Source organism: Myotis yumanensis, unplaced genomic scaffold, assembly GCF_028538775.1.
Source record: "Myotis yumanensis isolate MYYU_CA2020_CCGP unplaced genomic scaffold, mMyoYum1.0.hap1 SCAF_3, whole genome shotgun sequence".
Taxonomy (NCBI): Eukaryota; Metazoa; Chordata; class Mammalia; order Chiroptera; family Vespertilionidae; genus Myotis; species Myotis yumanensis.
The window spans coordinates 199,308,540-199,320,512 of record NW_027223754.1 but is presented as its reverse complement, the minus strand read 5'-3'; the positions used below and the strand labels follow the sequence as shown (position 1 = coordinate 199,320,512).

General features: G+C 40.0%; 1 protein-coding gene across 1 annotated transcript; it reads left to right on the top strand.

The window, feature by feature from the left end:
- Nucleotides 1-432: 432 nt before the first annotated feature.
- ARL1 (ARF like GTPase 1) lies at nt 433-11,528 on the top strand. Its single transcript, XM_070410907.1, has 6 exons — nt 433-621; nt 1,793-1,930; nt 3,506-3,587; nt 5,478-5,589; nt 8,207-8,385; nt 9,324-11,528. The coding sequence occupies exons 1-6, from the start codon at nt 618-620 to the stop codon at nt 9,352-9,354; spliced, it is 546 nt and encodes a 181-aa protein (XP_070267008.1). The 5' UTR covers nt 433-617; the 3' UTR covers nt 9,355-11,528.
- The last annotated feature ends 445 nt before the right edge of the window (nt 11,529-11,973 follow it).

Genomic DNA, 11,973 nt, shown 5'->3' with positions numbered 1-11,973 from the left:
TAGGTGTAGGGCTGCGGCGCATCGGTGGCAGAGGGGTCCCCTACGATGATTACGTTGTCCTATTGCCTTGGAGGCCAAGTGGAGGTGCCCCCGCCGGGCGCTTCAGGACCGGCAGCTCTTGCGAAGCCGCAGTCGGTGCGCGCGTCTAGTCGCGCTGCTGAAGGAAGCCCGACTCGCGTTTCTGGTTAACGGATTCGCCACTTTTTGGAGTTAGAATTTAAAATGAAAATTCCAAGTTCCGTGTTTCGGAAGACCTTTCCTGTCCAAGAAAACAGAGGCAGGAGAGACTCCGGGTCCTTGCCTATTTTTTCTCTTCTGGCTTTCACACCACTTATAACCCAGCGCGCCGCGAACCTGCGTCGAAAGCAACGACGCGGACGCACAGGCCGCCCTCCGTCGCGCAGTCGCGCAGTCGCGCAGTCGCGGCGGCCGCTCGCTCCCGCCCACGCCGGGTGGCCGACGTGGAAGTTGCTGGCTGACTAGGCTTCCAGGGAAACCGCCTCCGAGCCACCGGAGGCCGAGACGAGCGGAGGTGGCGGCACCGGGGATCCAGTAGAGTCGCTGCCGAGGCCGGGGCCTGTGACTACCGATCGACGAGGGCGGACAGGCGCTTCATCATGGGTGAGGGGTCCGAGGAGGGGCTGCGGCCGCGGGCTGCGGGCGGGACGGGCGGAGGAGCGGGGCCGGCCTGGGCAGCCTGCGTCGCCGGCTTCTCTCGGGGCGGGGCGCTGGGACCTCACTCACCTGCGGGGGTGGACCGGCCTGGAGCGGCCGCCCCTGCCCCTTTCCCGGTCCCCAGAGCGGGGTCGGGGTCCGGGCTGCGCGGGGCCCCCGGCGCTGCGCCCTGGGAGCCGCCCGAGGCCTCTCCCCGGAGCGTGGACTTTCCCCTCACCTCCTCGGACCCAGTGGACTTGCTGGGCCGAGTTGGTCTCGCCAAGCTCGGCGGAGTGTCTGTCCCGGGAGGGCTGAGGATTCTTGGGCGGAGGGAGCTCCGACCCCCGGTGCAAGCTTGGTCCTCCCTCGCTGGCCGCTGGGAGGCGTGGCTCGCCCTTCTGTCCCGTGGCCGCCTCGCCGTCTGTCTGCTTTTCTGCGGCGTTTCTTGTAGAGAATAAACGGGGGGGAGGAGGGGACGGGAGGGTCTCACTGACGAGCGAGTGGCCTCACAGGCTGCAGGTGCAATGAAGCCGCCTTCCGCGGGGCGTCCAGAAGGAAGTCACCGATTCTTTCCCTCCTTTGCAGCTCGGTCATGGAGGTGGAGAGTCTCTGACTTCTTTAAATCCCTCCCCGGGTTTTTTTTTCTAGGGATTTTACTTCCTGCTCTGGAGCATCGCAAGCACTCTTCTGTCTTTTTCCATAACCGCCTTCGGTTTTGCTATTCCGCCTTCATATATATATATATATATATTTGTAAAAGGTAGAAAGAACTCTATCAAGTCCCACCTCCTCTGTTACACTTTCCCAAGGTTCTCTAGCATTTCTCTGTCCAATAGCCATGTACTGTTGAATGGCATCGCTTCTGCTGTCAACTTTTAAAATACTGTTTAATGTAACTTCCTTTCAATGTTTTTAGTGAGTCTTCTGTGCTTGTCTGATACTTTATCTAGAACATGATAACAAGAGTTTACTTGTTTTGTGTTGAATAACATATTTCAATGGGGGCAAAAATATGCATTTATGAATCCAGGAAAATAATACTAAATTTGGTGTAGCTTTCAAGGGGCAAGAGTAAATGTTTTGTGGACCAATTCAAAAAATGATACTTAATACATTTTTTGTTTTTATTATTTTTTAGGTGGCTTTTTCTCAAGTATATTTTCGAGTCTATTTGGAACCCGGGAAATGAGGATTTTAATTTTGGGATTAGATGGAGCAGGAAAAACTACAATTTTGTACAGATTACAGGTTGGAGAGGTTGTTACTACTATTCCTAGTAAGTGTTGGTATGATAAATTATAAGAGCTTTCTCTTTTCTATCATAATTTTATTTTTAATTAATAATATAATAAAGTAATTGATAAGGATATTGTAAACTTCTAGTATGAGCATATTGTTGATAACACTTTTAAAAAATATATATTTGTATACACATACTTTTATTGATTTTAGAGAGGAAGGGAGAGAGAGAGAGACAGAAACATCAATGATGAGAGGGAATCATTGATTGGCTGCCTCCTGCATGTGCCCTACTGAGGATCGAACCTGACCAAGTGGTATATGGGTCAATGCTCAACCACTGAGCAACACTGGCTCCGCTGTTTAAGAGTACTTAAATTATGCCTCTAAAGTTACTCTGGCATTCAAGGTATTTCTGTTTAGTAGCATTTGAATTTAAAATTACAAAAAGAAGGCTAGCTTTTATGAAAGAACTTTTAAAACTGTGACATCGTTTTTTCTTTTTGCCACCTTCGATAAATTTCAGTTCCCTTTTTTTGATTCTCAAAATTGCCCATCACTGCTGTGTCTGTCTTGGTCGTCATCCTCGCAGTGCACAGAACTCAGTGGATTGCATTTCAGTGAATGCTGATTTACACCACACTCTTGTTATTTGCATAGAAACTGTGTTCCTAATCTTGGTGAAGATGGTGATTACACTCCTACCTAAGTCTAAGGGAGACATTATGAACTTCCTTTTTAGTTTTTGTTCCGGCTGCTTATAATAATATAGTTATTTTTTAGTTAATAGGCGTACTTGCTATATACACATATGAATCCTTTACTAATACAAACTAAGTCTAAAATAAAAATTAATTATTCAGCTACAGCTGTCAGTTTTTACTGTGCTTTTTTTTAGGTTTGTCAAATCATAGTAAACTTTGTATATATAACTCCTGATTTTCTTTAGCATCCTCTGCACTTTCTCTTAGATTCCTTTCAATGGAAATAGTGGTATCCTGCCTTATGTGTGGTGTCAGGGCTCCACCTAAGAAGGATGGCAGAGAAAGGGATGGGGCATCTCCCTTTTGGTCATCCAGCTGTGACCTTATTGCAAATGCCTGCTTGAGAAAGTTCGCAGAGGGTCTGTGAAATTGCCAGTATTGGAGAACCCAACCTCCGTAAAGCAATAAACAGCCATTGCTGTGTCCTTACCCTCTGCAGTTTAGAATCTGGCTTTTCTTGATTTTGTCCTGTTTATTTGCTACCTACCAAAATTCAGATTTTTAGAATAATCTACAACTGTCCTTTTAAATATAACTTTCTGAACACTTTTGTATGTTAGTATTGTATTATGAGAGGAGTTTAATATAATAGGATTTCTATTGAGCTAAAAATTACGTATTTGCAGAGGAGACCTGGGATTCTTATATAATCGGAAGGTGGTGCTGATCTTGCTAATTGTGTGTGTGAGAGTGTGTGTGTAGCACAGCATACTGACTTGTCTTAAATGGAATATCTTAACCAATAATGTAATTCAACAGTTATCATTTATTGCAGAAACTCAATTAGATTGGATACTTTGAAGGTAGAATGCATTAGTGTCTACATAAACTACTGATTTATCTTCCAGCCATTGGATTTAATGTTGAGACGGTAACATACAAGAACCTTAAATTTCAAGTCTGGGATTTAGGAGGACAGACCAGTATCAGGTATGGTGCAAAGATCAGATTATTTTGTGGTATTTAACGTCAGCTCTTGTAGGGTTAACAGCAATAAACCAAAATATATCTTCTTTTGTAATTTAAATGGAAGGCACCTAATGGTTTTTTTTGGAAAATGATTTTTATTTTTTTAATTAAATTTACTGGGGCACATCCTATATAATAAAACCCTAATATGCAAATCGACCAAATGGTGGAATGACTGGTTGCTCTGATACACACTGACCACCAGGGGCAGACATTCAATGCAGGAGCTGCCCCATGGTGGTCAGTGCTCTCCTACGTGGAGTGCAGCTCAGCCAGAAGCCGGGCTCACAGCTGGCGCAGTGGTGGTGGTGGGAGCCTCTCCTGCCTCTGCGGCAGTGCTAAGGACCCCTCAGCAGACATCCCCCAAGGGGTCCCAGACTGCAAGAGGGTGCAGGCCGGCCTGAGGGCCTCCCCGCGCCCCCCCCCCTCCCCTCGCAGTGCACGAATGTCATGCACCAGACTTCTAGTTGGCTAATAAGATTATATAGTTTTCAAGTGTACATTTCTATGATACATGATCTGTATATTGCACTCTGTGTCCAAGTCAGATCATCTTCTGTCACTATGTATTTGGCTCCCTTTATCCTTTAACCAGTTAACTGCCATGTGGAAACCATCTCCACACGCCATGATATTTTGAGTTTAATTTAAAAAATCAGTTTGCAATGAATATTATGAAAATAAATATATTATAATTTGGGTGTTCTTGAATATTTTCAGTTGAAAATTTTCAAAAAAAATGATTTTAAACTTGGTCTATAGACTCTTACGGCATGCAAAAGGTTAATTTCCCCACCCCCACTCCCATCCCCCTCTGGTAACCAGTATACTGTTTTGTCTGTGAGTTGCAGTTTTATATCCCACACATGAGTGAAATCATGCAGTTTTTAGCTTTTCCTGACTGACTTGTTTTGCTTAGCATAATATTCTTAAGGTCCTTCCATGTTGTTGCAAATGGCAGTATTTCATCTTTTCTGATGGCTGAGTAGCACCTAGTTTAAAATGTGGTAAACCTGCCTATTCTCTCAATTGAATTAAAATCTAAGGACCAGTTCTTCAGATATCACTTAATTGAAGAAAGTTTTCATGAGACTCTAAAGATGTAATGTTTTTTTATTAAAAGGGTCTTCCATTTAGTTCTTGCCAGCCCCTTCCTCTGTGGGACAGACTATTTTAGATTTCATAAAAATACCTTTCAGGCCCACTCCTTGGGGCTAATGGAATGTAGCTGCCTTGGGGGACTCAGGTCTCCTGCCCAGCATTTGTGCTTGACGTGGCAACTGTAAATGTGTGGTGACTGTCAGTGGTTGCTCACTGTGGTTCCATCTTAAAATATCAATAGTGCATTCCCCAAATGTCCTGCTTCCTTTTAACGTGTTTTATTTCTTGAATCACTTTTGATTCTGTTTCTAACTTTATCCATTCGACTCCTTTGTGTCTTTAGTGATCAATTTAATGCCTGTTATATAAAGTTATTAAAAAAAAATTTTAGGAACCCATTCCTCTTAATTCCTAGTTAAAGATTTGTAATATATAACGATCAGGTCCGTGTACAACATTTTTGTCAGTACGTTTAGTGATGCTATAGGTTATAAATAGATTTTTCTCAGCCTAAAGTTTGAACTCCTGTGAGTTAATGTTTATTAACATTCTTTACACCTTTACGTCTGAGGGATATGATAGATATCAATTGGAAACACTATATCTTTATGGTAGTGATTCTAACATGGGTGGGACCAAATTGGCAGGTAACTACCACCTGCCTTGCCAAGTCCTAGCATATAAATTAACATATCAGTTTAATCTTCTTTTCAAATAATGATATATGCTCCCTTTCTAAATTTTCTTTAGGCCATACTGGAGATGTTATTATTCAAACACAGATGCCGTCATTTATGTAGTAGACAGTTGTGACCGAGATCGAATTGGCATTTCCAAATCAGAGTTAGTTGCCATGTTGGAGGTAAGAAAATCTTACTAAAATGTGGGGAAACATCTACATTTGCTTGCTGTTTCCATTATTTATTATTACATGCAGGAATAATTAAAAGGAGAGCAGGGATTTCCCCTACCCTCCATGCCTTTATTATAATTTTCTTTTATGCATATTACTTCCTACTCCAGAAATAGTGTCGGGTAGATGGTTGTAGAGAAAAAACAAAACTCCAGCCTTGTAATTTTCTTTGAATGATAATTCTTGATTTCATTTATTATGTGATATAAAGCACAGGTAAAGTATGAGTCAGGACTATTGCATCAAAACTTATTGATAAAATCGTTTTACCTTTTTCATACACAAAAATAGATTCTAAATGGAGTAAAGAGTTAAATATAGAAAATAGGTATTTTCTACTTTGTAATTCAGCTTATTTAGTAAATAAATGTATACATTTAAAATCACATTTACACATAGTTCTATACCTGCTTTAAAAAATGAACTAAACATTAAATCGTGGATGATTTTAATTATAAGAATATATAAGAGGTATGTTTAAAATTTCTGGATAGAAAAAGTTTTTCTAAGTCAAAGGATTGGAAGGAATTACAAAAGAAAAGATAGATTTAATTCTCTTAATACATACCAAAAATCCCACCAAAGCTCAGATACCAGACAATATAAATTAAAGTAAAACGGAACCAGGGACACTGTTTTACAATCAATGACTAAGGATTAGTGTATTTATTTATTTATTTAAATATATTTTTATTGATTTCAGAGAGGAAGGGAGAGGGAGAGATTGAAACATCAATGATGAGAGAGAATCATTGACCAGCTGCCTCCTGCATGCCCCCTACTGGGGATTGAGCCTGAAACCCGGGCATGTGCCCTGGATTGGAATTGAACCCTGGGACCCTTCAGTCCACAGGTCAACACTCTATCCACTGAGCCAAACCAACCAGGGCAAGGATTAGTGTTTTTAATAATACCAATATCTGCCACTCATCATATAAGTGAGCAGAAGGCATAAACTACAGTTCACAAGAGAAAAATATATTGCTAATAATACATTTTTAATACCCTAATCTATAATAATAAAAAGGTAATATGCTAATTAACCGAACGTCTTTTCGGGTGTCATTCCGGACCTCCTTCCAGATGAAGCCGGGGCCAGAGGGCCCAGGGTGCTTGGTGGTGGCGGCTGGAGTGAAGCAGCCCGGGTCCTGGGTGCCTGGCAGCGGCAGCCAGAGGGAAACAGCCTGGGTCCCAGGTGCCTGCTGGCAGTGGCCAGAGCGAAGCCCAGGTCCTGGGTGCCAGCAGCGGGGAGAAGGAAGGCCTACTCTTGCACGAATTTTCATGCATCAGGCCTCTAGTAATCATATAATAAAATGCTATGTCTGGAAAAGTATATAATTTTTCTAGTTCTACCAAGGCTGCATTGAAAATAGGCACTGTCATATACACTGAGTGGCCAGATGATTATGACCACTTGATGTTTGTAGGCAAATTAGCTATAATTTTGCGCTGAAGTTGCTAGAGAGCCAGATCATTACAAACGTCTGAATAGCACAACATACCTAAGTATCATTGCTGATCAAGTTCATCCTATCATGTTGATGGCGTATCCCAGTGGAGATGGCTTCTAACAAGACAATGCGCCATGCCACGGTGCTCGTATTGTGCAGGAGTGCTTTCAAGAACATGAGGGAGACTTTACCTTGCTTAGGTGGCCCCCACAATCACCAGATCTCAATCTAATTGAGCATTTGTGGGACGAAGTTAAAAGAGCCATCAGGCAGCTGGTTCCACAACCATCAAATCTCACAGAACTGGACAGTTCTATTCATCAGGCATAGTGTCAGATTCCTCGCATCACCTTTCAACATCTCGTGGAGTCAATGCCAAGAAGAATCGCCGCAGTATTGAAGGCAAAAAGTGGCTCAACAAAGTATTGATGGGGTGGTCATAATAATCTGGCAGGTCATAATAATCTGGCCACTCAGTGTATACTGTTGGTGGGATTGAAATTGTTACAACTTTTTGGAAGGCAGTTTATTAATATATGTAACAAGAACCAGAAAAAGCTTTCATATTTTGATTTCACTTTTAAAGGATTATATTAAGGAAATAGGGATTTATACAAAGATTTCTATATAATGACTGTGTTACCTGGGTTTTTCTAATAGGTAAGTAAAAAGAATCTAAAGAGAGTTTAATACTGGAAAACAGTCATATAGTTTATGGTGCATGTAATAGTGTAGCGTATATTTAACCTTTTTTTGTGTGTGAGAAAATTTTGATTGTTTGGAAAATCATGATTTAATGTTTAGTTTTAAAGCAGGGCATGTAACTGTAAATGCAATTTTAAATATAGAAATTTATTTACTAAATAAACCATAAATATCTGAATTACAAAGCTGTAGAAAATACTTAAAATGTTAACAGTGACCATGTTTTTGAGATAGGATTGGGGTAAAGCTTCTTTTCCTAGTACTTCTCTATAATTTCAAATAATTTATAATGAACATTGTGTTTTAATAATTAGGAAATGTACTTTTAAAATATTGTATTTGGGGCATGTCTTCCTAAACTCAAGGGAGCACATTGATTAAAGAAAATTAAATATCTTCTGTTTATTTAGGAAGAAGAGCTGAGAAAAGCCATTTTGGTGGTATTTGCAAATAAGCAGGACATGGAACAGGCTATGACTCCCTCAGAGATGGCAAATTCACTTGGGTTACCTGCCTTGAAGGACCGAAAATGGCAAATATTCAAAACTTCAGCAACCAAAGGCACTGGCCTTGATGAGGCAATGGAATGGTAAGCATAACGTTTCTAGAAGCCATCTGTTCGTGTGTGTGCGTGTATGCAGCTGTGTACACATGTAACTTCCCTTATGTCTTAAGGATGAAATTCATATTACTTAGTGTCTTGTATAAAGTTCCTCCAGCCTTATCTTCCACTTGCCTTAATGTGCCTTAGCTTTTATTTCAACCATACCTCTGATTACAGTTAGAAAACCAGCTTTCTCCCATTTTTCTATCTTTTTCTGCCTCATTTTATCCTCTAATTTCTTACCTTGGTTAAGGCTTTCCTCTTTTCAAGAGTCTTTCCTGACATATCTCCATGCCCACTGCCTTACCACACACACACACCAATGTCCTTGTCACAGATCAGTGATACAATACTTGTTACACCGTCTCATAATTGATTTGTACATCTCCTTATTAGATTATTAGCTCCTTGAGGACTGAGACTAGTTACCACCTCTGAATTATCCACATCTAGCCCTGCTGTAGAAGTAGCAGCCTGGAAAGTAGGTTTTTTGATTATTCTTTTAAAAGAATATGACAAATGAAAGCTTAAAAACCTTCAAAATCGAGTCTATAACTTCATTTTTCTAATATAACTATCTTAACCTTTATCATTTAAAGTGCTTTGGAGCACTAACTGGTTTGCCTCAATGGATAGAGCGTCGGCCTGTGGACTGAAGGGTCCCCAGTTCGATTCTAGTTAAGGGCACATGCCCGGGTTGTGGGCTCGATCTCCAGTAGGGGGCGTGCAGGAGGCAGCCAATCAGTGATTCTCTCTCAACATTGATGTTTCTATCTTTCCCTCTCCCTTCCTCTCTGAAATAAATAAAAATATATTTTAAAGTGCTTTGGAATCCATCTCCAGTATAAAGTTTATAAATGATCATACTCTATACCTGAAAGTTTGAAGTTAAATTTATGAAACTATTCATTTTCTCTTTACAGGTTAGTTGAAGCATTAAAGAGCAGGCAGTAATCCAATCACTTCTCCTTCTGAAATGAAGACCACATCCCATGTCCCTTTGGAAATAGTTAAGTGTGCTTCACACTACTAAATGTTAAAGCTGTGTATGATTGTTGGCATATACTGAACTGACTACACATTTGTAATAAATATAAAAAATAAGTATTTGGTTGGAAGGATAGCTCATCTTGAATGAACCAACTGACTGGTCTGTATGATGTAAAATATTCCTTCCTTGCTTTCTTGTATTATTAAGGTATATATTCTATTTGTGTGGAATTCTTATTCAAATACAGTCCTATTAAAAAATGCACTCTTATCAAGGGGGAAAAACCCTATTTTTGAATGAGTGGTTGCAGATTGTTTATATAAACACTAATAAATACCTTAGCTCAGATTTTTTCCCTCTAAAATGAATTAAACTTTTCCAAAAAGTAGACTCAATAGGGTAGTCTAGGAACACAGTGTGAGTAATATAGTTTCATTTGCTCAGTAACCACTTTATTTAAACTGTTTCATTTAAAAGCTTTTGGTTATAGGCAAGAAGTTGAAATAATTATTTTGATAGTTAACGTCACTGATGTATCTATAATTGTTATTTTATAGTACTTTATAGTTGAAAAAAAAATTCAGTGTATATTGATACCTGGTCAATTTTTACAAGAACCCTGTGATGTAGATAGGACAGATTGTAATGTAATGTTTTCGTTTTATGGACGTGTTGAGTCTTGGGTTGATAGCTTGGCTTGCCCAACTGCTAGTAAGCTGGGAGCCAGGCTCAAAGTGAGACTTCAGGGACAGAAGCTTGTCCCATGAACTACACCATATGTAAGTTCAAATGATATAACTCCCTACATAAAATTATGCTAACTGAAGTAGACTACATTCAAAATAATGACTGTAAATTTATCTGTCCATACTGGTAGAGGTAGTAAAAACAGTCCTAAATGGTTATATTTGATGAATTCACAACACATTAAAAATAGTCACATTGAAGGAAATAAAGATATATTTTAAGAAGCATTGTAAAAGATGTTTTTACTGTCTTTCATTCCTTTTATCTACTTGTAATTGGACATATAAATTTGATTGGTGAAGTCAAAATCTTATTGGTTCTACATGGAGAAATTGAGCATTCTTGGTTTTAGAAATTAGGTTTACTCATAGGTTATCAGTTATGGTCAAAGGACCTTTTCAAACTGCCCATTCTACCACAGAATTGGCTCCAGTGTAACAGAAGTAAATATAGTCCTCAGTAATTACTAAAATTGGGGAGAAATTTTTTCACTTTGTAAGTTGGATAACCGCATTTAAGATAGTAGATGCTGGTAAAGTGAGCTTAATACTATTGTGCTCCTCACCTTTCAGAAACACTAGGGATTCACTTCCTGTCCCTGACACTGTCCTACCAGATGTTGGCCTCTGGCCTTGCCCTCACACTTTTGGTCATTCTCTCCAATGAATGTGGCTTTTTTTTTTTTTTTTGCCTGTGGGATTTACTCTTCTTATTTTCCAGCACCCATTCCTAATTTGTTTGGTCTCAGTGTCAAGTGGAGAAGTTCAGGATCACTGTGAAAATAGAAGTATGGGGAAGTGAGGCCATGACGGGCAGGTGCTGTCCAGTCTTGAATTCTGAGGAGGGCCCAGGAAGCTATAGCCAAGTTCAAAACTTAGATGATCCTGATCCCTCTGGTTTATTGCAAAGAATAAAATGGGGTAAAAGAGCATACATTTATTTTAATATGGTATGAATTATAAAGCCTTTGTCTTGCAGGAAACAACTGTACAGGTATGTTACATGAGATGAATGTTGGTATTTATAAAAATCTAAAAAACAAAACAGAAAAACAACCCATGAGTTCTAGGCACATGTGGCCATATTCCTTCAATTTTTTCTAAGAAACAAGAGACTTGAACAAATAATATCAAAGGTATGTTTTAGTTAACATTGTTTTATAACTGGTTGTAGGTATGCTATGATGTGATTACACTGAAAATTAAATTGATGAGAGTGGTGGGATTCTGTTAGCAGGATACTTGAGATGCACTTTAAATTGTGGAAACGTAAGCTCCTTGAGGGCAGGGACCTTACTTTATTTACTGTTAGTATCCTTTGCATCTAGTGTGGTGCACCTGGCACATAGTAGGCACTCAATAAATACTAAATAAAACAAAGCTGTGCTCAATATCCCTGAGGTATTTGTTTTTTGATTTTGTCTTAGTGTTAACTTTCAATATTTAAAAATTTAATAAAGCAATACATGCATTTTAAATCACTTAAAATTAATGGAAATTGGTCTTCCAACTTCCCCCACATTTTTTCTTTTGGTGCATTACAAACTCCTTGGAAGTGTAAGAACTCTTGTTTGAGACACAATCTACATCAAAACATAGGTGCTGAAGTTATGAATGTTTGAACATTTGATTCAGATACATATGCTATACTACTCTAACTCCATCATTATTCTATACTAGAGGCCTGGTGCACGAATTCGTGCACGGGTGGGGTCCCTCGGGTGCCTGCGGGGATCGGGCTGAAACCTGCAGTCCAGTGCCACCTGCTGCTCCTGCCTGCTGCTCACGCTCATCCCAGCCCCGCTGCACCTGCTGCAGGCTCGCGCCCTGTTAGTC

Excerpts from the sequence above, each read along its gene's own strand:
- ARL1 (XM_070410907.1), top strand. Across the intron at positions 1,931-3,505 it reads GGTTGTTACTACTATTCCTA|CCATTGGATTTAATGTTGAG; the intron begins GTAAGTGTTGGT and ends TTTATCTTCCAG. Across the intron at positions 3,588-5,477 it reads GGAGGACAGACCAGTATCAG|GCCATACTGGAGATGTTATT; the intron begins GTATGGTGCAAA and ends AATTTTCTTTAG.